Source organism: Podarcis melisellensis, assembly GCF_964234715.1.
Source record: "Podarcis melisellensis genome assembly, chromosome: 8".
Taxonomy (NCBI): Eukaryota; Metazoa; Chordata; class Lepidosauria; order Squamata; family Lacertidae; genus Podarcis; species Podarcis melisellensis.
This window is the reverse complement of record NC_138540.1, coordinates 17,324,647-17,351,075: the sequence shown is the minus strand read 5'-3', so window position 1 is coordinate 17,351,075 and position 26,429 is coordinate 17,324,647. Positions and strand designations below refer to the sequence as shown.

Here is a 26,429-nt window from a genome sequence, read left to right as displayed (position 1 = left end):
CTCAGTGAACTCTCATCCTCTCACACACACACCAACACACACCACTTCTTTTGAACGCTCCTCGTCACCCACTTCTGGTAGGCAAGATGGTGTCAAGCTCTGGTACCAACGCACACGCCAAAAATGTATTGTGCAAGTGAAGGTTTTGCTTCTCCGAAGTGAAATATGTAATCTCTGGTGCAGTGTTGTGCAGTGGTTAGAGTACTGGACTACGATATGGGAGACCATGGTTCAAATCCCCACTCTGCCATGGAGCTCTCACTGGGCCAGTCACAACCTCTCAGCCTAACCTATTTTACAGGGTTGTTGTGTGGAATAAATGAAAGCGGGGGAAGAATCATGTACACTACCATGGAGAAAAAGGTGGGATATGTGGTAAATGCAGTGAATGAATGACACCACAAGCCTCCTGTGCTCCTCAAAATTTTGTCCATCACAGAGTTTTGCCCAGGATAATGCTTCAAGGTGATTCCATCCACAGACTCCTCTTCCCAGAATGTCCCCTGTTCAGTCAAACATCCCATCCCAGGTTGGAGAAGAGATGTTTTATATATAAAGGGAAAAGCTACCCTCGCATTTACGGGAGATCTTGGCAAATTTACCATCATATGAGCTTCCAGTTGCTCTTTTATACGTTTTAAAACATTGTCAATAAAATATCTATCTATTGGTGCCAGGAAACATTCTCATCCTCACCACCGTCGTGAGCTGTTAGGGCAGCCTCTAAAGACGAGCTTAGGCAGCCCTTGCAGACACAAGTGCAAACACACTTAAGAGTCTCCACAGTACTAAAGGGGACCCGGATTTAACTGAGAGACAAACCACGTATGAGCTGCCCAAGCCCCTCCATGCTTCTCAGCCCCCCAGACCAAAAAAAAAAAAAAGACGGAATGATCAGCTTGGCTGTCTGCTTTTGCTCCAGTTTCAGTTTACGCTCCAGGCTCCACCTGCATTTTTTAAAAAAAGCAACAGAAGCCAGCTCTGGGCAAGTTCCCGCAATTGGTTGCTTTGGTTTTAACAGACCCTTTCAAAAGAACAATTAGATGCTTAAGGCAAAGAAGAGCATCCAGAATCCTGCCATACAGTGACCCTCCTGAGTAAGAACAGGAAGAGCAAGGCCTTTTCCTGTTGTTCATTCCCAGTATCCAGCTGTCAGAGGTAGAGTGCTGCTGCACATGGAGGCTCTGCTCAGCAATTATATGTGAGCGGTCATGAATGGGCTGATTGGTTTCTATGACCATTTAAATAAAACAGCAGCTGAGGCTGCATGCACACCATATTTACAGCACATGCCTTCCCACAAAGAATCCTGGGAACTGTAGTTTAAGGATGCTGGGAATTGTTGCTCTGTAAGGGGCAAATAACAGTTCTCAGGAATCTCTGCGATAAGCAGGTTGCTTTCAATGCGCTTTAAATGCACGGTGTGTACGCAAGCTAAGCAGATGGCCATTTATTGCATTTATTATCTTGCCTTTCCTCCGTAAGACCTCAAACTGGAATGCATAGTTCTCCCCAAACCAACTGTATCCTCATGGCAGCCCTATGAGGCAGATAAGGCTGCAAGATAGTAGACTGGATTGGGGGTTACCCAACAAGCTCCATGGCCAAGGAGAGATTTGAACCTGGGTCCCCCAATCCTACTCCGACGCACTAACCACTAGAAGACACTGTCACCATCACATCTCTGCTGCAAGCGGCCCTTCCTTTTGCCAGCCCTGTGTCTAGACCACCAACTGATTTCATCTTAGGTTTTAGTGTTATGTGGGACGTCGAAAAGCCCCCCCTGTTCCAGACATGCTTCAACACCATTCATAATTTTCTACGTTTATAAATACAGTGGTACCTCGGGTTACATACGCTTCAGGTTACATACACTTCAGGTGACAGACTCCGCTAACCCAGAAATAGTGCTTCAGGTTAAGAACTTTGCTTCAGGATGAGAACAGAAATTGTGCTCCGGCAGCGCAGCAGCAGCAGGAGGCCCCATTAGCTAAAGTGGTGCTTCAGGTTAAGAACAGTTTCAGGTTAAGTACGGACCTCTGGAACGAATTAAGTACTTAACCCGAGGTACCACTGTATGCCTGCTGAAAATTTTGCTCCTGAAGACCTGGCTGTATAAATAAGGTGGACTTAGCCGTCATAATACTCAGCACTTCCAGGGCTGCTTTGCATTTATACATCAACACCCCCCCCCCCAAAAAAAAAACCCACACACCCAGAGGTGCAAATGATACTCATGTCGTGCCCTTTCCATCGTGCCTCGAACCAACCCCCTGCCCCCACCCCCACCGGCCACTCGTTTTCAGAAAGCCAATCTGTCAGGGAACCTGTTGGCAAAGGGGGTTTGTCGACTGCTCCCTGTCCATTACGGCCCAGATTATAAGCATATTGCACAGATCTCTCTGCATGATGCCGGAGAAATCCAATACGCTGAAAGGTTAATGCAATCAATTAGGGTGACAGGGAAGTAAAGGAAGGCTTCCGAGTAGATGAAAAAGAAAGAGAGGGAGAGAGGGAGACTCAAAGGGCTCTCGGGTTGAGGGCAGGGGGAATATCTGGCATAGCTTCATTGGCAGAGCACGAGACGCTTAATCTCGGGGCTGTGGGTTCGAGCACCACATTGGGGAAAAGATTCCAGCGTTGCAGGGGGTTGGACTATTCTACGATTCACTACGCAACACCTTTGCATTTCGCTCTTGGTGTGAAGACTTGCACTATTGTTGGTTCAGTGTCAGTGCAATAAGGTGCCATTTTGGCAAAACATTCTCTGTATGCTGCTGTCAAATAAGACCCAGGAGAGGTATGTGGCAGAAACAGGGGAGCAGTGCCTTCAGAGGACGAGTGAATAATAAGATAGAAGGCCAACGAAAAGGGCGGCGGGATGATTGTGGTGCTCATTCATTCATCATTTGTATTCGTTCTTCAAAAGCTACGCAGGCACTCCTGCATTTCTTCAAAAGCTACACAAGAACTCTTGCATGCATTAGACATTTCTTGGGCTCCACAGAAGTCGGGCGGAGGAAGAGGAACAAATGACTCTTGAAGATAAAACCCAGGAACGAGTTCAGAAAATGGTGCAGGCCTTGTTGGGGAGCAGAGGCGTCTTGCCCTCCCTAATGAGGCCGCAGGGACAAGCCAACAGTTGGCCAGGACCCTTGTGAAGGCTATGAGAAAACAAAAATGTAACCAATTATGACTGGGGGCAAAGAGATATCCCCCTGCACACAAGCACACACTTAAGGTGAGGTACCTTAAAAAACTGTCTAGAGACTGCAACAAGGAGGTTGCTCTGAATTTATTGTAAAGAAGCCAATGAAAACATAGAGGGGTGGTTGGCTAGGAAGGGAAGGGGAGAAGGATAATTTTCTGATGAGTTTTTTCTGCCAAGGGAGAGGGAGGATGAGGAATCCTGACCCCATCCTTAGGGAGGGGCTCAAACGGCCCCTGGAGATCTGAAATGGCTTTCCCAACTCTGAGCAGGGCTGAGGGGTTTCAACTTGACACCCAATGCAAAGTCCAAGCCATCTTTTACTTGCCACCCACCCACCTACTGCCACTGCTCTGGGCTGCTCATGGGCTGAGGCCAGGGAGGTTGCAACACTGATCCCTCAGGATAAATTAGGGCTCCAAAACTCCCTGCTACACCCTTCCTTATGCTCTCTGGGGCTCCTTGGCAGTGGCAGACCTACATTTTGAGGGCCCTGGAGCTTGAACTGTTAAAGGGTCCCCTTCGCAACCCACAACAAGGTATGGGTGACCCTTGTTATCTTCTCCAATGGGGTTGTTCCATGACAGATCACCACAATTTTATTTATTTTTAAAAGAAAAATAACTACTACAATATTTTGATCAAAATTGCTGTACTGGATTATCTCATATGTCAAAGTTACTGGTGTGAATAAAGATTTCCTACACCTTATTGTTTTCGAGTAGTGCAACTCAAATTGGGTCTACTGACCTAAAAAAAGTTAAGCAATGGGGACTAAAGTCGCTTCTGGGGCTCCAAAGCTTAAACTTCATTTGTTTCATAGTAGATCCACTCCTGCTCCTCGGTCCTAGTGGAGACATCTCAAACCACCTGAGATGCCAAGTGTGGAGATCTTGGTTCACTGGAGGCTGGGGGGAGGGAGAGAGAGAAAAACCAGCAAGGGGTGGGGGCTAGAAAAACGGGGGGGGGGAGAACACAACTTCCCACCTGTTCGTTGTGGAGTGCCATCTCCCTCACACCCGGTTTAGCGCCAACTATGCTACTGGTAGGACCAGGAGGCCGGTGCCTCCAAGCAGGGCAAGAGAGAGCAGAGGAAGCTGCTGTATCCTGAGTCAAACTTTGGGTGCAGCTAGCCATGTGGACTCCCAGCCCCTCTTGGGGACACCAAGGATGGAACCTGAGACCTTCTGCATGCAAAGGAGGCTCTCTACCACTGATCTACACCCCTTCCCCAAATGTCCCACCTGCAGAACGAAGTGGTACAGTCTGCTCTACAAACATAGGAAGTTGCCTTGTCCTGAGTTGGACCCCTTGGTCCATTGAGCTCAGCACTGTCTACACTGACTGGCAGCAGCTCTCCAGGATTTCAGACTGGGGTCTCTCCTAGCCGGAGGGGACCTTCTGCAGGCAAAGCAGATGCTCTGAGAACTGAGCTGTGGTGACAGAGCGATGCAGCAAGGGGGGCATGGAGGCTAGAGAGGGAGGGAGGGAGGAGGAAAGAGCTGTAACCAGGGTTGTGAAGCATGCAAAGGGAAGCATCTGCCCATCCCTTTGAAGGCTCGAGGCAGGGTGCTCAGGGGGTGACCTACACCGTGCCTGGCTGTGATCGCGTTTCAGGGCCACTGCCTGCCGATTCCAAGACAATGAAGGGGCACCTTTGAAGTTGGAAAGAGAGAAGCCGAAATGCAAAAAAACCTGGAGAGATCTTATTTGAGAGGGAGAAGGGGGGGTGCGTGTGGAGCGAAGGGCCAAGCGGGTGGGTGGAGAGGTTGTGCAGACAAAGCAAAGAGTCGGGTGCCCAGTGGGGTGCCCCGAAACCAAAAGGGACAAAAAGGAAAACAAACAGTTTATGAGCGGGGCACTTGCTGCCTCTGTCTGTGTCTCCCCCCACCCTCCCCTGCCAGCCACTTCCATACAAACCCCGCTGGCTCCAGAGAGGCCCATCCCGTCGATGATGGATGGATGTGTAAGGCTGGCTCTCATTCCTCGCCATGTTGCAGCAGAAATATTTACATAACATTGGCCTTCCACCGGTCACCTCTGACACTGCGGGGCCCAGCTCTCCTGAGATGCTCAGTTCGGAGAGAAGTAGGGGGAGGCACTCGCTCTGCTGGCACCTGGCTAGAGTAGAGGGCAGACCAAGAAGGTAATGCCATCTGGGAAAACCTCAGTAGGCCTCAGTTGCCTTGTGTGTTCCATTTCAGGATGTGTTGCAACTAAAGTTTGCAAAGTGATTACAAAGTTGGCAGTTCTTGCAAATAGGGACATCAGAGCATTCTGCCGAAAACGGGAATTGCAGAGTTTGCTTATTCGTCCCGGGAATGAAAGTCAATTCAGCGAATACGACCGGTATTCACTTATCGTTGCTGCGTTCCGTCTCCCAAAACCGTAACTGATTACGTCCCCTCAGCTCCCAAATTTTCAACGTCTTTCCTTTGCACTGATACGAATGGGGTGGAACAATGTAAGGAGAATGAAACTTAGGCCAGTTACATAACTAATTACATAAATTTCTTAAACTACATAATCTTCCCACAACGGACTACAAGACAAATGTTGTTTCTGGTGGAAGACAAACTGCAGCGGAAAAGAAACAGTGCTGTATGCGGCGACTACAGGGTGGAATGGAAAGCAATGCCATATTCATATTCCTTCGCTTTTCCCCAAACCGTTTTTGTGTGAATGTGCATCATTTCCCGTCCCCCCCCCCCCCCCGTGCAGGAGTATTTGACGATGCAAGCTGCTTCCCACCACTAGCAGAACTGAAAGTGCCACTGTCCAGTCTCACAGTTACTAGCTCACTTTATGAGAACCAAGTGTGAAATTTGGCATTGGCCACTTTTAGAAAATGGAACTTCAGGGAGGGCGGAGGAAGGGAAGAGTGACAAAAGGGGGACAGTGATTATTTGGACAGGTGACAATTCCAAAGCACCCAGGTTTCCACACTGCCGTTCCCTGACAATTTGTTAGGAAACTAATGTTTCAGTGACAAATGTTTTGACCTCAAGAGTTGTATCACACACACACACACACACACACACACACACCCTTGCACAGTGTGTTTCTTGGCCTGGATGGTGATTGTGCGGATGGCGTTTCTTACATTTCCCTTCCCATGAGAAAGCTCACTTTGGCATGGATGTGGAGCATGAACAGAAGCATATTATGCTACCGCTGAGCTACGGATGGTTGTTCTGCCACATCAAACCGCCTGTAAACAGAAGAAGCTGCCTTGTTCTGATTAAGACCTTTGACCTGTCTACCATTCAGACCATTGGTCCACCCTCTACTTATGCTGGAGAAGGTGGAGGCAACACACCTTACAGGGGGTGCGCCAGCGCCTGACACTTCCCTGCGTCGCTAGCTGTGACTCTTTTGCTAACAAACTAGGCATAAAACACACAGACAAGACCAGCCACATGGACGGGAGCAACAAATTACCACAAAGACACAGAAAGATAGGAAAAAAAGAACCCGCGTGGGCGGACATACCCATTTGTGGTCTTGGCGGTCTCTCCTACCTTTCGATGACCAGGAATCAGATTCCGCTATTGGGTTTATTTTAAAGCTGTGAAGTCACTTCATCCTGAGGAGGGAAAAATGAGATAGAGGTTACTACTGCTAGCATTATATACACTGAGGCAAAGGAAATTGGGTGGGTTTACCATTGCAGTAGGCCTCCCCCTCCCCACTCTGGCCTTTGACTTGACTAGTGGCACCTTGGTGTTAATATTATTATTGCTGGGAGATCCACAGGTAGTTCACAGTCAATTCATCTGGCATGCACAGAATTTGAGTAGCTTTTTAAAAAGTTAAAATCTTTTAGGTTCTGCCATTTTATTGTTCTGTTGACCCTCCCTCATTTTAATGATCATCTCTTTCATTGTATTTTATGGTTGTATCATTGTGCTTTTAAAAGTCTCTCCCCCCCCCCCCCGTTGTATGCTGTCTTGAACCTGCTTTGCAGAGAAAGGTGAGATAATATGCATATTTATTATAAATAAGGTATGAATACAGCAGTTCTCCTGGGCAGAAGCTGGGCAGAGTGCCCACTTCAGATGTTCTTGCTGGAGCAGACACAGTCTTTATTGTGGTTCTTATTTGAAAGCTGCATTTGGGGCAAACAAGCAGAGAAGGCAGAAGGGCAAAGACACTCTACCCTTGCATCTCTATTGCCTGCCAGTGGCCCCAAACCCAAAGGCATCCTTCAATCAGAAACAGGATGCACCCATCAAAGTTCATAGGGACTAGAAACTTTGGGAGGGATTCACCTAACCAACCCCATCAGCAGAAGCCAGGCATAAGGACTGGCACTTGCATGGCAGGGTGTTCCCCACTCTACAGCCCTCGCAATTGGCTTCCACAACAGCGAATGGGGGCAGGAGAGGGGAGAATGAATGCAATAGCAGCTGGAGGAGGAGAGGTGAAGAAAGAGCTGTGAGTGGAGGTGGAACCCTTTCTCATTCTCTAGACCAGTGTTTCCCAACCTTGGGCCTCCAGCTGTTTTTGGACTACAACTCCCATCATCCCTAGCTAGCAAGACCAGTGGTCAGGGATGATGGGAATTGTAGTTCAAAAACAGCTGGAGGCCCAAGGTTGGGAAACGCTGCTCTAGACCCCTTGCATCTGGAACAGGGGGTAGAGAGTGCTGCTGAATGGGGGAAACACAGCTGTGGAAAGCCTGAGGAAGTACCAGCCACTTTGGGCCTACTAATTAGGGACGTGGGTGGCGCTGTGGGTTAAACCACAGAGCCGAGGACATGCCGATCAGAAGGTCAGCGGTTCGAATCCCTGCGACGGGGTGAGCTCCCGTTGCTCGGTCCCTGCTCCTGCCAACCTAGCAGTTTGAAAGCACGTCAAAGTGCAAGTAGATAAAGAGGTACTGCTCCGGAAGGTAAACGGCGTTTCCGTGCGCTGCTCTGGTTCGCCAGAAGCGGCTTAGTCATGCTGGCCACATGACCCGGAAGCTGTACGCCGGCTCCCTTGGCCAATAAAGCGAGATGAGCGCCGCAACCCCAGAGTCAGTCACGACTGGACCTAATAGTCAGAGGTCCCTTTACCTTATTGATAATAATTACTGAGCAAGATGGACCAACAGTCTGATTACATATGAGGCAGCTTCCTATCTTCTCTGTTCCGAGCAACGTAGAGATTGAGTGTCATTCCCCCTTCCGCGCATGGGCTAAACTTGAGCATACTCAAGTAAAAACTGGAGGGAGAGGGGAGGGCGAAGAAATATGTAGAAAAACAACAACAGTTGCAGGGGAGGGGGGGAAACCAAACAAAAGCACCACGCAAAGTAAATTGAATTATTTAAAGCCATATGTTCCAAAAGTGTGACAGAGCCGAAGGAAGGGAAAAAAAGGCAATATTGTGAGACTTCCGGATGGGTGTCTCCCTATACTTGGCGGGGGAGAGACAGAGATGATAGAACCAGCTGGTAAAGAAAGCAGCTGGTAGCAGGTTTCCTACTCCCATCGACAGCGGGAAGCTATGTGCTTTCCCCCCTCCCTGTTCCATATTGTATCCTCCAACCAGCTCATTTGACATGGCTTGGGATGACTCTGCCCTGGCAGAGAACAGTGTGTGGTTGGCTTGGCGTGGGCCTGTCACACTCCTTTTGCAGGGCAAAGCTCTATATTCTGCACAGCAGGTTAGAATCATAGAATTGTAGAGTCGGAAGGGACCCCAAGGATCATCTAGTCCAGCCCCCTGCAATGCAGAACAGTTTGCTCAACATGGGGCTTGAAGCTATCTCCCTGAGATTAAGAGCCTCGTGCTCTACCAGCAGAGCTTGGACCAAGAAAGGCTCAAACTCCTCCCTCTCACCTAGGTGACAAAATAATTTGGGGCAGGAATGGTGGGGAGGTACAGGAAGGAGAGGCTGAGGGTGGTTGTCCCTCTACTATTTTGGAAGGTGGGGTAATTTTTAGAGGTCACTCCCTGGAAAAGACCCTGATGTTGAGAAAGATTGAGGGCATAAGGAGAAGGGGATGACAGAGGATGAGATGGTTGGACAGTGTTTTCAAAGCTACCAGCAAAAGTTTGAACAAACTGAGGGAGGCAGTGGAAAACCGGAGTGTCTGGCGTGCTCTGGTCCATGGGGTCACGAAGAGCCGGACACGACTAAATGACTAAACAACAACAACAACACACCTCTGTGCCAGAAAAGGAGGGCTGACCCAAGACATTTTGGTGGAAAGCGGCAAGGTGCCTCATACTGAGTTAGGCTATTGGCTCTAACTGCTGAGCCATGGCTGTTCTGATCATTCCTGCCTGGGTTGAAGAATAAGATGACCACACACACCACCCTGGGCGCCAAGCTGAGGGGGTGCAAAATTGAGAAGATCAAATTTGGGGCACTCAGTTTTGGCCTTGCTCATGACAAAAGCGGGTGTGAAAGGTTTTATTGTTTGGGGAAGGGGTTGGGACAGGGGTCCCATCCAGTCCAACATCCTGTCCTCACAGTGACCACCCAGATGCTTATGGGGAACCTTCCTGCTGTTTCCGGCAACTGGCATTCAAAAGGATTACCGCCTCTGAGACACAGCGCAGCCATCGTGGTCAGTTAGCCTTTCCCTCCAGGAAAAGCATTCCCCGGCCCCTATAGTGTTGCCCTGTAAAGGTAAAGGTAAAGGGACCCCTGACTATTAGGTCCAGTTGTGACCGACTCTGGGGTTGCGGCACTCATCTCGCTTTATTGGCCGAGGGAGCCAGCATACAGCTTCCGAGTCATGTGGCCAACATGACTAAGCCGCTTCTGGTGAACCAGAGCAGCACACGGAAATGCCGTTTACCTTCCCACCGGAGCAGTACCTCTTTACAGTATCTACTTGCACTTTGACGTGCTTTCGAACTGCTAGGTTTGCAGGAGCAGGGACAGAGCAACAGGAGCTCACCCTGTTGCGGGGATTCGAACCGCCTACCTTCTGATTGGCAAGTCCTAGGCTCTGTGGTTTAACCCACAGCGCCACCCGCGTCCCTTGTGTTGCCCTGCAAGCTCAGCTAAACCATCAGAGAGCAGGTGGCAAAGCTAGTTAGAGGTAAGGGGAAAGTACTCTGGACGTGAGCAGAAGTACCATCACCACCTGCTTCACAACTTCACGTCTTTGAGGGAAAAGCCCCAACCCTTTGGAAAGCAAATTCTGGTGCTGGTGAAGCTGCCTTTACATCTCTTTCCTCCCTTCCTCTCCCCTCTGCTCCGCCTTTGACTCTCGCCTCTTTCCCCTCTATCCCTGCCTGCGAGCAGCCGTCTTTCTCCCCGCAACCGCCCACCCCATGCTAGACTGGGTGGGTGTTTTTTTGTTTTTTGTTTTTAATGGCCCAGCAGCCCCCTTCTCCCCCCTCCCACCCCTCCATTATTTTGGCCGCGGCTTATCAATGATGCAAGAGGAATAACGCCAATTTACTTAGAATGTGTAATCCCCCCAAATCAGATTGGGGGATTGCATGAGGCGGTCTGACCTTGCATATGTCTCCATTAAAGCCACCCAGGCCTACGCTTGTATTCTGTGTTCCCAGCACATATTTAGACAGATAACGCTAATTGTACTTGACATGTCCTCTTAAGGATGGACTCTCCTCCTCCTCCCCCAGCTCTGCCTGACAATGAGACAGCCTCGGAAGCCAGGATCCGCTCCGTATCTGCAGGGCAGGGCACAGCTCAGAAGCCGGGGTGGGCGGCAGGGCGAACAAAAAAACAAACAAACAGAAAACCGTTCCACGCAACAAGGGCTCCCAGCCAAACCTCCTCTGTCGACGCACCACCGGGCACCCTCAATTAATGCTTCTGAAAGGGGGAGGCTGCAACTCCCACCCCCACCCCAAAACAGAAAATAGAACCCAGAGGAGGGATGGCTGGGTGGGTGGGAGAGGGAGAGAAACGCATGTGTGTGTCCCTTTCTGGGGCAATGTTAATCGGGGATTAAAAACTGCTATTGTGGCAGACTCAAGTTTTCTTAAGGAAATGCATCCCGCGCTCCTTTGGAAAGGGAGAAATGTTAAAGTCTGGGGGTGTTTGACCGTATGGTGGGAACAAAAGCGATGGGATGGTGCCCCCAGAGAAGACACAGTTTAAGCTACCTAAGAGAGAGTGAGAGAGCGTGCAGGAAAGTTGTGTATATAACTTCTGGGGCAGTTAAAACTTAAAAGTCAGGTTAGGGGGTCACCTGCCTTTAATACAGCCTGTTGTTCTGCCCCACACACTTCTCTGCCACTTCAAGTCTTTCCTCCCCTGACTACTCACTCACTGGAATCGGGTGGTGGAGTTATTGTTTTATTTCTGTGCCCGTTTTTATTACGTATTTTGTGTTTGTAACTTGCATTTTTTTGCTGTGAATTGCCCTGAGATCTTCGGATGAAGGGTGGCATACAAATTTAATAGAGAACAATAAATAATAATAATAATAATAATAATAATAATAATAATAATACTTTATTGAATACTTCACTGTGTTCTCTTCAGGCAACAACCCTGTGAGGTAGGTAGGCCTACTGTTACACACATTTTACAAGTAGAATTCAACACTCAAGCTCCAGAAACTCCTTCCAACGCTAAGCCTCAAACACTCATCCCCCTCTTCGCCCCCACAAAAGGGGATGGAACCACAATAAGAAAACTGGAGGCACGAGAAATCCAACCCTCAAAAATATACTGAGAAGCTAATAACTGTAATAATGAAAACTGTAATGTTGCATTTCCCCAATTATATTGTGACAATACATTACTGCTTTTGCTATTACGGTTATTATCTCCCTAGTACTTGCGCCTCCAAGTTTAGGCCTCAGATGTGGAATGCTCAAAGCAGCAATACTAGGAAGGAGTGCCTCTGAGCATATGCACAAAGCACCCAGTGCGTAAGCAAGGCCAACTCCTCGCCATGTTGGGGGGTGGAGGGAGATATCTTCCACACCAATGCTCAAACTCTGTTTTGAAAAAAACAAAGAAGTAACAGAACCAGCTTTTAGCCTGGGTTCTGTTATTGCTGCAAACTCCGTGATTTTATGAAGCTGATGGAAGAGTCTTAAGAGAGGAAGAAAATAGCCTTGCTAGGAAAAGGAAGGTATTACAACCACAGGGCTGTGTCTGCCCTAAGAAAACACTTTCAAATTGCTCTCTGCAGTCTTAGGAACTAGAAACTTGGTCTTCTTTTAAGCAAGCTCTAGAATATTGAGGGTGCTGGGTTTCTGTGCTCTGAACCAGAACCACGCCCTGAAACCACCTCGGAAGGCAAGGTGCATTGCAAAACCGCAGTTGCGAAGTCCTCACTCTTGACTCCAGAAGCCACCATGGACTGGAAGCAGAGTCCTTTCTGCATAAATATTTATTCCTTCTCTGGAACCCAGCTCCAGCTCACCAGACCCTTGTCGGAGCCAAGTCGCTTCCCTGGTCTCAGCTGCATTGCTCAGAACAGCCTCGACGAGGAGTACAAAACTTTTATTTTTGCCTAAGTGGACTTTCGGCCTTCCTCTCACCCCTCTTCCAATCCTGCCACCTCCTAATTTGACTTTTTCCAATATCTTTTCTCCAACAACCTTCTCCCACCCACCCCCCGCTCTTCTTCCTCCCCAGCAACTGCGCATTTATTAATTCATGAGGCACTAATTAGTTCTTTGTTTAATTTTGTGTTAAACAGACTGACCGGAATGATAACGACTTTCAGCGTTGCATTACGGTCCCCAACCGCCCCTGTTTTCTGACAACAAGGGAGTAGAGAGAGACTGGCGTGATGAACCCCAATTCCCTCTTCAGTTGCACTTCATTAAGTCAAAATGTGACAAGAAGCTTAGAGAGTAACTTTCAGATCGGATCACACATAACAATTCGGCAGGAAACTTTCCGAAGGGGGGGTGGGGTGGGGAGGAGGCAGCGGCGGCGCTTCTGAATGAAAGCTGGCACCAGTGCACAGCACCCTCGCCACTCTCGCCTTAAAGGAACAGCAGGCACAAGCACACATGTGCAAGCAGAGGCAGATTTCTCCCCAATCACAGCCGGCAAAACTCTATCCCCAACCCCGGTCCCATTTTCAGATGATTTTGTTGGCTTGGCTGGGCATCTTTGGAAACTCGAGCCAGAAAAGTTCCTGACCTTGCTTTCAAGAGGCTCCAGGTGCTCGTGGGAGAGGCGCTTACATGCCTGAAGGTCTGTGGAAGCACGAGTGCAGAAAACCATGTGAATCCTGCACTGCAGGGCATCCAGATCCCACACTTAAGGGGAAAGGTCATAACAGACAGATGTTCGAGCCAACCCAAAACATCCAAAGGTCAGGTACTTGGCCAAACTGCCTTCTCCTTGCGTGCTCAAATGCCCGTCTTTCTTTCCTGGTTTAAGCAAACCACCATTTGCTGTGGCGCCCTAAATCAGCTCTGCACAAACCATAGTTTACCATGGCACAAGGGGGGGGGAGGAGAGGGGTGAAGCCCAAGTCTCATTGCACAAGGGCTCAACAAAGGATTGGCTCTCGTACTCAGAACGACACCTGACTTCAGTTGGACTTAACGTCCAAAGAGGCAGGTGTATCCCTGGATCTTTGAGTTGTTCTGCAATAAACACACACACACACACTCAGATTCCAGCACCATGGCTTCAGAATCTGTTCAAGTTATGCTGGTGCCTGAGATGGCAAATCCAATACACAGATCCAACCCAGCAGTTTGAAAAACTCATCCTCCCCATTTTTTGCTTCTTTTTGCTGCCTCAAATCTGTCCCCTTGAGGCACATGCCTCCATTTGCCTCATGAAAGGGTCGGCCCTCTGTTTCATTGCAGAGCTGTAGTTCTTATGAGCCTACCTTGTTCAGAATCTCCTTCTCAGGACACTTGGCTTGTCAAAAGAGTTCTAAGACTGGTTTTATGCCCATAGTCCCAGCATGCCCTTGGGTGGCATTTGACAACCTGGAGCCCTCCAGATGTTCCAAACCACGACTCCCACCAGCCAGCATGGCTACTGTGATTCAACACCCCCCCCCCCGCCACTGGTAAGCCTTTAGGTTTGGGGGAAGCTGAGCTTAAGGGATCTTCGTTTAAACAAAGTGGTGGGCTGAACGGTTTTGAATGCTTGATCCTATTTCTGCGGTTTTCCTGGAACAGAGATGCAGCAGCGGTCAAACTATTTTTCCCCCCTGCTGAATTTTTGCCTGGACATGGGAGGGGGCCGAGGAGAGAAGACTTTGGCAATCTTAGTCAAAGCACTTCACTGTCATTAAGCAGAGTGCATTTCCCCCTCACTTCATGTGAAACAAAAAGTTGTTTTTGTGGGTCAAAGCCCTACTTTATCAGATGCGCAAGGCATTATGGCAACCCACATTTCCTTGGGTGGAGGTGGGAAAGATATATCCAGCAAAAAACACTTTCAAAGCTGCAGAAGAAAGGAGTCCACACATCTTTTGTTTCTGGGAGTTTCTCGGAAGCAGGGCTCAATCCAAAGCCCTTAGTACACACAGCTGAAGGAAGGATACGTCCAGCATCTACAGAGCACAGGGCCTTGGTTCACTCTGGGGGAGCAGGCCCCTAACACCTTTCCCCTAGCTGTTCTCAGAAACAGTGCCTTCTCTAGACCCAATGGTTGGAAGGAGGACAGGCTCCATAAAACTGCTCCCCACCTTTCCCTGGAGCAGGTGGAGCCAAGGTGCCAGAGCAACCTCTTCCGCATCCCAAGTTGGTCTCAACAAAACTCACTGCCTCCCTTTCTCCGAGTAGGATTTAGTTTCACAGAAGCCACATAAAGGAAGGCAGGTACGCGGAATTATAGCATTTGAGAGAGCCAGGCCTGTGGGCCTCTCAGGAATATATCATGTGTGTGCGCGGATACTCAAGGGACAGGGGAAATATATGATTTGGGTCGCCTTTCCATGAGAAACTACCCAATTTGCACTTCTTACTTGGACTGACACTCGAACCGAAACTCAGCCGTGCTTTGAAATTCTCACTTCTCTGAATCTTGTAATGCAGCTCTCCAATCGAACAGTATGGACAAAAACATATACTTTAGGGGAAATCATGCAAAAACAAGCATACATTACTGGAAAGAACATGCAAAAATGCTTTCTACTGGGGGGAAAAGTGTTTGAAAAAGTGCATACAGCCATCAAAACTGCGTGCAAAACTGCATTTATTAGGGGTATTATTATTATTAATTGCACGTTGCTGCAGAAAGGTGAATTTAATTTAAGTTGGGAGGGGGGGGGGAGAGAAATTGGCAGATACCAAAATGGACAAATTCATCCATCCTTAATACACATAAAAACACACACAGGTTAGTGTGACAAGGTCAAAGGCTTGATATCTAGGCAGCAAGAAAACAAATGTATTGGGAGCAAAAGTTTCCCTAACACCCCTCCCCCATTTTAACATAAATACATCATTACAATTTCTGAACATCAAGGTTCCATCTGGGACAAGGAGGTGGGTGGGAGGAAAGGGGTACTTGTTGTTTATTGTTGTATGACTAATAAAATAAAAACAACAACAGCAACAACCAACTTCTTTTATAGTTTAATCGGACAACAGATGGAGCGTGCATCTCTTTTTCTCTCACCTTTCACTCAAGACCAGATGTACCGAGACAGTAATAGGAAAAACAGACATAATGTATGTCTACACACACACACACTGCCCATTGCGGCAAAGAAAAACGAAAATGGTCGAAGAAGATGGTTCTTTTTGCTAGGAGGCAGGCTGGCCACTTTGCAGGGTGTCCACACTGAGTCAGAGAGCATAAGATTGAAGCACAGGTGACACTGCTGCAACTTGCCTCCAACTGGAACACCAGCCAGCCACACAACACTCAAACACAGTTACAAACAGTACGGAGGCCAGGGAGAGACAGAAATAAATAGGAGCGTCAAATGTCCCTTTGCCCTGGTCAAACATGCACCGTAACCACTCCCCAAACAATTTGGCAACCTTGCTCTTGCTAATATACTCTTGGGCTGTTTTAGCAAACCAATTAAGCGTAATCATTAATTATAAAGGGGGGAGCGTGAGAGAGAAAGAGGATAGGAAAGACGTATGGAAAGGTGAGAGAAAGGCAAAAGTCTGACAGCAGAAGGGAGGCCAGGATGAGATGTGGGGGCTCTGTCCAGTTCACTCCACCCAAGACAGAAAAGCCCCATCGCCCCGTATCCAGGTGGGTGGTGCTTTTCAAGCCAAAGAAACACCCTCCCATATAAATCCAGTTTAGACCCCAAACTCAAGGGTCTCCCTCTCCCCACAAAACTCCGCCAAGCGTTCTGTTGGTATCGGTTTAGGTCCAAAACAAGAAGCAAGACAGGCCCACTTAACCCAAAGGCAGCTCAGACAGATTGAACAGAGCGAGATGGAGAGATGAGAAAGGCGGTCAAAGAACAGAGGTGCATACCAGAGCTCAGGAACGCTCTCCCTCCGTGACAGGGTAGCCAGCTCTCCTGGAGAAAATGCCTTGAGAGGAGATGAAAAATTGACTTTTTTTTAAAGAAAGACCCTTGATTATGCACACTTGGAAAACTGACTAAATTACTGTCTATCCCATCGGCTCCCCAATGGGCCTGGCACCCCCTGAGAGCGGGGGGCAGCTGTCAATGCATCCCATACTTCCTCTGCTTCCAACCTCCATTTCACATATTTCTCTTTTGTTTTGTTTTGGGGGGTGGGTGGGTTTGTTTCGCTATCCTTCTTGAACACACGCATGCTCACCCCCTCCTTGCGTTCCTCCCCTCCCCCCCTTACAAAAGTCTCAGGTCTGTGGCAGCCCAACGGACAGTGCGGCAGAGTGGGGGGGGTGAGAGCGTCATGGAAACCGCCCCTTCCCTGGGCAAACATTCTGTTTGGCCTCCGCGTCCCGAGACCCTCTTTTAAGGAGCTGTCAGGACCCCAGGAGAGTGTCACACGACCCAAAGACCAGGCGTGACGGAGCCTATTTTCTGCCTGAAATTTGATTGATTAAAAAACTTTTTAGGAAAACCATGTTAAAGGACTAAAAAAAGAGAGAGGAGGAGGAGGAGGAGGGCGAAGAAAGGCGGGGGAGATGCATAAAACAGAAAGGACCACGGGAAGCAAGGATGGAATGGGGGGCAGGCAGGGAGAGAGGGGAAGCAAAAGCTTAACTGGTGGGTTTCCTAGGTAATAGCGCCAGGGGACGAGTGTCAGTTGTAGTTAAACAGCATAACCAGGCCAAAAAGAAAGGTCAAAGGAAGCATGAAACTTTACCACAACAGTGACTAAGATAATGAAGTAGCAGGGATGCCCGGGAAGAAGGGAGAAGGGAAAGGGGGGGGACCCGAAACACACTTTGCGCACTCCAGGTGACTGGCTCTGGGTAACTGCCAGGACTGCCTGGGAAGACGCAAGGGAATCTCTGTAGGTCTCTAGTCTTCCATCGTCATTGGTCACCATTAAAGGTAAAGGTAAAGGACCCCTGACAGTTAAGTCCAATCGTGAACGGCTCTGGGGTTGCGGCGCTCATCTCGCTTTACTGGCCAAGGGAGCCGACGTTTGTCCGCAGACAGCTTCCAGGTCATGTGGCCAGCATGACTAAGCCGCTTCTGGTGAAACCAGAGCAGCGCATGGAAACACCGTTTACCTTCCCGCCAGAGCGGTACCTATTTATCTACTTGCACTTTGACATGCTTTCGAACTGCTAGGTTGGCAGGAGCAGGGACCGAGCAACGGGAGCTCACCCCGTTGCAGGGATTTGAACCGCCGACCTTCCGATAGGTAAGCCCTAGGCTCAGTGGTTTAGACCACAGCGTCATTGGGTTTTACCAATCAGAAAGGCCACAAAATGTCACAGTGTGGAATGGTGCTTCTCGGGGTTCTAGCTGGCCATGCCCTTTCCCATGATATTCCATCCCATTCCCTGTTAGCCAGCCAGCATTCCACACCCACTGAGCATGTTTGGTCATTGCTGAAAGTATTAAGGTAGTAGCCTCTGCAAATCCTACTTGGAGAAGACCCGTTGATGGATGTGACAAACCTAGGTCCTATTCAGAGAAGGACTTTTCTGGATGTAATCCTTTGGGCAAAGTTCAGGTGGAAACAGAGCAGCCTGAAAGCTAGTGATTTGCTCCAAAACAAACTCAACTCTCAGATGGAGTGGTCCTAAGTTCTACAGCTAACCAATGACTGGTCTGGCCATAGTGACACATGCCTGAGTTACCTCTTCTTCAGATTACTGTAACATGCCCTGTATGGGGCTGCCTTTGAAAAGTGCTCAGAAATTTCAACTGGCTCAAAGAGCTGCAGCCAAATTGTAGACCAGGGCTGGTTACAGGTAGCATATGATTCCATTATTAGAATAGCTCCATTGGCTATCAGTCGGTTTCCAGGCACAATTCAAAGTGCTGATTATGACCTATAAAGACCTATATGACTTAGGTCCAGGCTATCTGAAAGAATGTATTCTCCCATACGAACTTGCCGAGGCTCTGAAGTCATTGGGGGCAACCCTTCTCTCAGTCCTGCCTCCTGCGCAGGCACACTTCTCGGTGGCTGCCCCTAGACTCCCTGAAGAAACCAGATTGGTCCTCTCCTTGTTCTCCTTCTGATATTATATTTTATATATTTTTTTAGTTTTCTGTATTTTATTTGTGTTTTAATTTTTGTGAGCTGACTTGGGTCTTGGTTTTGGGAGAAAGTAAGTAAGTAAATAATTATGTAAGTAAGTATTCACAATAGTTTGACAACTCGAACAAATTCCTTAGAGGGGAGCTGGGCGGCTACCTGTTGGAGATGCTCTAGAACAGTGTTTCCCAAACTTGGGTCTCCAGCTGTTGTTGGACTACAACTCCCATCATCCCTAGCTAGTGGGACCAGTGATCAGGGATTATGGGAACTGTGGTCCAAAACCAGCTGCAGACCCAAGTTTGGGAAACTCTGCTTACAGCTTCAGATTACCTCTAGGGGGTTGGACTAGATGAGGATTAGCTCAGTTGGTAGAGCATGAGACTCTTAATCTCAGGGTTGTGGGTTCAAGTCCTGCATTAGGTTAAAGTTTCCTACATTAAAGGGGGTTGGACTTGATGATCCTCATGGTGTCTTCCAACTCTACAATTTTATGTTCCTGTGATCTCAAACAACCATTCCAACCCTATGGGTGGTATTCAAATAGGTTTTATTCAGAGCACACTCGCTGAAAGGAATGGACCTAACTTAGTCATGTTCATTGTTTTCAATGGGTCTACTCTGAATAAAGCTCAGCTGATGCTACATCCAAATAAACCGTGGCAAGCTGTGCAGCCACTTCCTCACACACATAGGAGCCATGAGGGCTTCAGCCTTCACAATAAAATATTTAAGGGGGTTGAGCCTCCACAAAGTTAAAGGGTATTCCCATTCAAATGTGGGTGCACTGCATCATGTGATCAATTATGCAGGGCGGGGCTTCCCTGGGCCCCCACAATTTATTATTCAAATTGGCACCTCTGTTCACACAGAAGCCCTTGGGGAGGTTTGCACGTCAACAGATGACAGTAAAGACAGAACTGAGGATTTGCAAGGCAGATAATTTAATTTAATCTCTTAATCTTCCTCACATTCAAACGAAACAGCTTTCCAGTAACTTCAGAACAGAAAGTTCTGTACTAGCCAAGGAACGGACCGTACTGGAATCATAGGCTTTACAAAATGCTCCTACACAAAACTTGCTTAATTTCATGGGTGCAATCCAGAGGAAAGCTGTACCCTCTTTATTGCTGATGGAGCCAAGGGCTCTTGCTTATATATCAGCATGACCTCTGTGCTTAATCTCCTGGGGTGAAGGTGTGTTGCACTGCATGACTGAAAATGTGGCTCACAACAAGGGCCAGATGTTGCCAACCCCTGGCTGAAGAAATCCTATCTTTTCTCCACCTGGTCCTTTTCTCCCAGAAGGAAACCCACACCAGAGTCTCACATGTGTATGTGTATCTGTATGCGCATGCATTTATTAAATGTGATGGCAAGATTATGTGTCATAGAACTGTGGTGGGTGGGAAACTGATTCATGGCTCTGCAACTTTGCGAATAAGTGCCTTCCCAGCAAAGGATTGGGCTGCATACTCTTAAGACACCCAGAACTTTGAGCAGCATCTAAAAAGCAAGCTTTGGGGAAGGGGTTGCAATTCAACCAACTTTTATGCAGATTAGACTGACTGAAATTAATAGGCCTAACTTAGGCATGTTCATTCATTTCAATAGGTCTACTTTGAGCAGGCCTGGCACCGAAGTCCACCCAAAGGAAAGTAAGATACCCTCCAACATTCCTCAAATGAAGATAGGGACATTTCTCACTACCAACGGACCCTCCTCGACTCCTCCCCCCCCCTCTGCCCCCACAGAGCATTTTCTATTAGAAGGAGGGCAAGCGCCGCCACCACTTCACTAGTGGGACACAGTAAACACACCCTCCCCCCCTTAAACCCTTTGATCCCAACTTTATTTTATTTTATTCATAGGTAGAGTCACAAAAAGAAAAATACACACCGATAAATACATTTTAGAAAGGGGCAAGATTAGATGCGGATGCACAAAGCATTTTTAAAAAGATTTTTTGCACTCTGCTCTGCTCTCCATTTCTTCCCACCCTCTGCCTGCCCCTCAGAACAGGCATATCACACAGGGCTGGGCCTCAGCGCCGGCAGCCTCTCCTCCTTCTCCAGCTGCCCAAGGGAGGAGGCCAGCAGCAGTGGCCATGGAGAGGCAACAAATTGCAGTCGCTGATGCTCAGGACAAGTGCCAGTTCATCCTCTTTCCAGAGCTTGGCGATAGAAGCACTGGCAGGGGGAATAGGGATGTTCCAGGATCAAATCAGAAGCCTGGGACTATACAGTGGACGTGCAGGTTGCAATTTGGCACTTCTGCGCATGTGCAAAGCGCGATTTAGCGCTTCTACGCATGCGCGACCGCCGAAACCTGGAAGTAACCTGTTCCAGTACTTCCGGGTTTCAGCAGCCTGTAACCTGAAAAAACGCGATCTGAAGTGTCTGTAACCCGAGGTATGACTGTACCTGGAAAATCAGGACACTTGTAGGGTATAAAATAGGCCCTCAACCAAGTCAGATCATTGGTCGTCTACCTGGAGATGCCATTTTTTTAAAAAAAATCGTTTATGTAACCAAGCATTTCAGTTTTTAATATTTCAATCTCTGATGTTGCAGCTCCTTTGCTTCTACTCTTTTTGTGTGTTTGAAGTTTTGTTTTAGTTCTTGTGAAGTGATGGCACTTATTTCCTGCCTCTTTCATTGCGGTGCTTTGCCTGGCACATGGGGCAGCTTAGACGGGCAGGTTCCTTGTGCAAAGGCAGCAGGGCCCCATCTTCTCTACACAATGAAGGCCGTATCACACTATGTAAAACAGTCCTGGCTTCCCCTAAAGAATCTGGAGAACTGTTTACAGAAACATTGTAAAATTAATGAATGTTAGAATGATGTTTGAACGAATTTATGTGATTTTAGCAGAAATGTTACAAAGATTTAGGAAAAAACAGACTGTTAATTGGTGAAAGGAGGGAAAGTAAAGTTATATTAATATCAAGATAAATTACAGGACAAAAATTTGAAAAGAGGGAAAGGATTTGCTGAAATGTACAGTGGTACCTCAGGTTAAGTATTTAATTCGTTCCGGAGGTCCGTACTTAATCTGAAGCTGTTCCTAACCTGAAGCAACATTAGCTAATGGGGCCTCCTGCTGCCGCCATGCCGCCGGAGCCTGATTTCTGTTCTCATCCTGAAGCAAAGTTCTTAATTTGAAGCACTAGTTCTGGGTTAGCGGAGTCTGTAACCTCACATGTATGTAACCTGAAGCGTATGTAACCTGAGGTACCACTGTATAGTGCAGATGGGGCTCAAGTAACAGGCAAGCAGGGTGAGGCGGAGGGCAAGCAGGCAGGGTAAGGTCAATTAGGCAAAGTGTGTGTTGAAAAGGAGGGCAGCCAAGGGATTAATCCGGTTTACTTTTGGTGTCGTACCTGATGACAAATTGATGTGTACATTCATTTTCTTTTGAGATAGGAGCTCTCTAGTAAAAGTTTATCATCTCGGTATGCCTTGGAAGGAATCGTGTAATCCCCGCCAAAATTAATAACTCCTAAATGAAAATTATCTGGGGTTGGAATCTGAGAGCCTAAGTGTGAGCTACCAACTCCAATTCAAGAATGCCTTCCCGAGTATTTTCCATCTCGGGCCCTACAATCAGCAAGGGAGAACCTGGTGATGGTGGTGGCTCCCCATATGAGGAACGCCCGCCCCGGTGGGGTGCATCAACCCCCCTCATTATTGACTGGGTCAGGTCAGATTTTTAAACATTGCTATTCACCCAGGCATTTTGATGGTTGAAAGATACTGCTCCAGGCTACCTTGAAATTGTTATAGGATGTGAGTGTTTCTTATTGCTTTTAAATCATAGAATCATAGAATTGTGGAGTTGGAAGGGACCCTAAGGGTCATCTAGTCCAACCTTCAGCAACGCAGGAATCTCAACTAAATCATACAAGACAGACCTCTGCTTAAAACCCTCCAAGGAAGGAGAGCCTACAACCTCTCATGGAAGTCTGTTCCACTGTCGAACAGCTCTTACCCTCCATCTTTCATGTGACACCCCTTCAGGCTATCATATCTTCTCTCAGTCTCCTCTTTACTAGTTTAAACATACCCAGCTCTCTCAACCATTCTTCATAAGATTGAGTTTCCAGACCCTTGATCATCTTGGTCACCCTCTTCTGCACATATTCCAGCTTGTCAATATCCTTCTTAAATTGTGGTGCCCAGAACTAGACACAGCATTCCAGGTATGGTCTGACCAAGGCAGAATAGAGTGGGACTATTACTTCCCTTGGTCAGGACACTAGAATGCAGCCTAGAATAGCATTAGCTTTTTTTGCTGTTGGATCACACTGTTGACACATATTAAGGTTGTGGTCTCATAAGACACCTAGATCCTTTTCACATGTTTAATTTATTATTTATTATATTGTTTTCCCGCCTCATTGTTTCATGGCCTGCGCTACTTTGGGAGGGAGAGCAGGACAGAAATTTAATAAACAAACTAACAAATGATATTCTTTTGACTCAAAGCAAAACTCTGTCGTTCCTTGTGCATTTGGGAGAGAAAACCCATTTTGGCTTGCATAAAATTTTGAAAGGGAAGCCGCCCTCTCCCTCACCATCACCCCACAGCCCCAAGAGAGAATAAGATTATTTTAGCTAAAACACTCCCTTTTCTCTCTTCCTCTATCACTACTTCAATCTAATATTCAAAAACCAGAAAAAGACTGACGCAAACTTGCAAGGTGGTGTGGGGCAGAGGGAACGCAGCTAACAGCCGTTTCAGCGAACAAAAACCTGGTCAGATCATGCTGACCTGCTATGTTCTCTTGCTACTTAGGGAATGAAACACAATGCAGCTGTTTATACAAAGCCGCATTTGAAAAGAGATCTTTCCTTGCTGCTACTGTGGGAAGCTGGCATGTTTCAATATATATTTGTTAAACTTTCCCTCTCCCTACGGCGAAGGCTCAGACTCACACACGTAAACACGCCTGCTTTGAGGCTGCAGCTTCTCAGGCAACTGCAGAGCTCACATCCTTGGAAACAGCAATGCCATACAAGGTAAAGGTAAAGGTAAAGGTAAAGGGACCCCTGACCATTAGGTCCAGTCGTGGCCGACTCTGGGGTTGCGGCGCACATCTCGCTTTATTGGCCGAGGGAGCTGGCATGCAGCTTCCGGGTCATGTGGCCAGCATTACTAAGCCGCTTCTGGCGAACCAGAGCAGTGCACGGAAACGCCGTTTACCTTCCCGCCGGAGCGGTACCTATTTATTTACTTGCACTTTGACGTGCTTTCGAACTGCTAGGTTGGCAGGAGCAGGGACCGAGCAACGGGAGCTCACCCCATCGCGGGGATTCGAACCGCCGACCGTCTGATCAGCAAGTCCTAGGCCCTGTGGTTTAACCCACAGTGCCACCCACGTCTCTTGCCATACAAGGTACTAGTTCACATTAGTTTAATGTCTCGGCCACTTGTCAGGAAGGGAACCAAAGGCCTTCAAGTCAGAGTTGGCTTCGTCGGGCACAGGGGCGGCCTGTCCAGCTTTGCTGCCTGAAACAAAATGGGGCCGTGCCACCCCTGCCCTCCCTCAGTGGTGAACAGTACCACTTCTGCAGCTGCCAGAACGCCCCCGTCTCACTGAAACTCAGGGAGACAAGAAGCATTCTTTCATGGCCTTGCCATGGGTGCTCTCTGCAGGGTGGCATGCCCCCCTCTCACCGAACTCGAATCCCAAAAAATCCCAGGGACTGTGGTTGGTTCAGGGTGCAGGGAACTGTAGCTCTGTGAGCAGCAAACTGCAGATCCCTGGGGTGCTTTGGAGAGGGGGAGTTATGACTGTCAAAGTGTGATAAATATGGTGCAGATGTGGCTTCTCCCTCTGAAGTGGGTGCCAATTTCAGGGAGAGGAGGACAAATGGGCATTACTCAGGGATGGGGGCCCACTGCAAGGATCTTGACCAAGCTCTCCCCCCCCCCCACGCAAAGAAAAAAAGTCTGGACTTAACAGCACTTATTCCAGTCTATAAAAACTCCACTGCCCAGTTGCTAGGGAAGGGTTGCAATTCAGTGGCAGAGAAGGTGCCAGGTTCAATCTCCAGGTAGGAAAGTTTCCTTGCCTGAAATCCTGGAAAGTTATTACTTAAAGGTTTAAAAACTTGTCAGATCTGCTACTTCCTCCCATTCTGAGTCATAGGCCACTAGGGTGTGTAATTTTTGGGGGGTGGGGTGGGAGGAGAAACTTAATTTTTGCAAATCTATTCAATCAGGGCTCATAAAAATATGTTTCTAGCTGTGAAGAATTCATATCTGCTATTATATTTGTGACTGGGCAACATTTAGCAGGTTAAGTCTACGTTTGATCAAGAAGTGCATAAACTGTTTTCGGAAAACCAAATAATTTTAATTTTATCTGAAAATGTCAGGTAACACTAAATAAATAAATTAATAGCAGCAGCAGCAGCAACGTCATCATCAAAACAACAAGAACAACAAAATATAATATACCTGCAAGTCCTTAGCAATCATTTTTAATCCTTTCTCTGCAATTTTACAGGCAACCCCCCCCCCCCAGTTTGCGTTCCTTGACCCTGCACGCTTCAGCAGTGTGCAATAAGCCTGCCCCGTCCCGTTACGCCCCTGTTAAGCCCTGTCCCTATTATGCCCCCATTCTGTTGTCTTCCTGGTCCAAAATGACCCATGTGTCAGCAGTCGCATGGCAACTGAACGTGCTCAAAATGTTTGCAACCTGTACTTACCGAGCAAAACTGAATTATATTAACTTAACCAAAATATCTTTTGAATTCCCAAGTCATGCTACAAGTTTTTAGCACCTTTCATTTTGGGAATTTGATAGCTGAGAAAGTCAACACGCCTTGGTATAGGCTTTTGCAGCAAGATGGTTTGTTCCATGAACTGCCCAGCAAGATGCCCCACCCACACAGTTCCTGATCCTACAAGGTTCGTGACTGGCGCTCGCTGCAAGCCTAGGCGGGTGCCTTGCGGGGGGAACGTGTGTGCACCCCACGGAGCACATGCAAAAGTTCACACGCACCGAACCCTCTTTCCCCACCGCTGCCACCACCACAGTCCGGGAACTGTCAAGAGAACATGAGCAAAAGCTGTTTCTTGACAGCGAGTCATTTATATTTTAGCTTCGTTCCATTATCCTAACGAAGCCTTCATCAGCAGATGCAATATTAACAGCAGAAAAACCAGCTCATTACGTCCGGGGGGAATTCATCAAGACGACAATCATGCATGCTATGTGCGCCCCTCCGCCCCGAAAGGGGAAAAAAAAAACCTTGGAAGAGGCCACTGGCGCAGTTATTTATTTATTTTTCTGCCTCCCTCCACTATCCCATTGCAAGCAGAAAAGGCAAAAAAAGCAACATATCCAGATGCTTCAGACTACAAGCACCATCCAAACCAGTCAGTGCTGGCTGGGGCCAATGGAAGTTGTAGTCTAAAGCACCTGGTTTAGGCTTTGGGCATAACCTGTAGAGCCAATGGCTGCACCACAGATCCTGAATGCGATCCGGGTTCTGGAAGGCAGCTATCACTTTGGGCAGGTTGTCAGCCACCTAGCACCTTAGGTCACCTTCTCTGGAATAGGGTGGATTGGGCCCACAGGCTTTGCATAGCTAGGACTGGTTAGCAAACCAAACGACTGATTTAGGCTGATGCAGAAGGAGCATGAGCAAAGCAGCTCCTTATCTTCCCTGCT

The 26,429-nt window shown here is 47.9% G+C and overlaps 1 protein-coding gene across 2 annotated transcripts in view; it reads right to left on the bottom strand.

Moving 5' to 3' along the window:
• CASZ1 (castor zinc finger 1) overlaps positions 1–26,429 on the bottom strand; it is a 300,204-nt gene that overhangs the window by 145,449 nt on the left and 128,326 nt on the right. The window contains exon 3 of one of the 2 annotated variants that reach the window (XM_081923378.1): positions 6,701–6,794. In XM_081923378.1, coding sequence (XP_081779504.1) covers positions 6,701–6,704 — 4 coding nt within the window. In that variant the 5' untranslated portion in view covers positions 6,705–6,794. The remainder of the gene's footprint in view (positions 1–6,700; positions 6,795–26,429) is intronic. The other variant, XM_081923380.1, reaches the window with a different exon arrangement.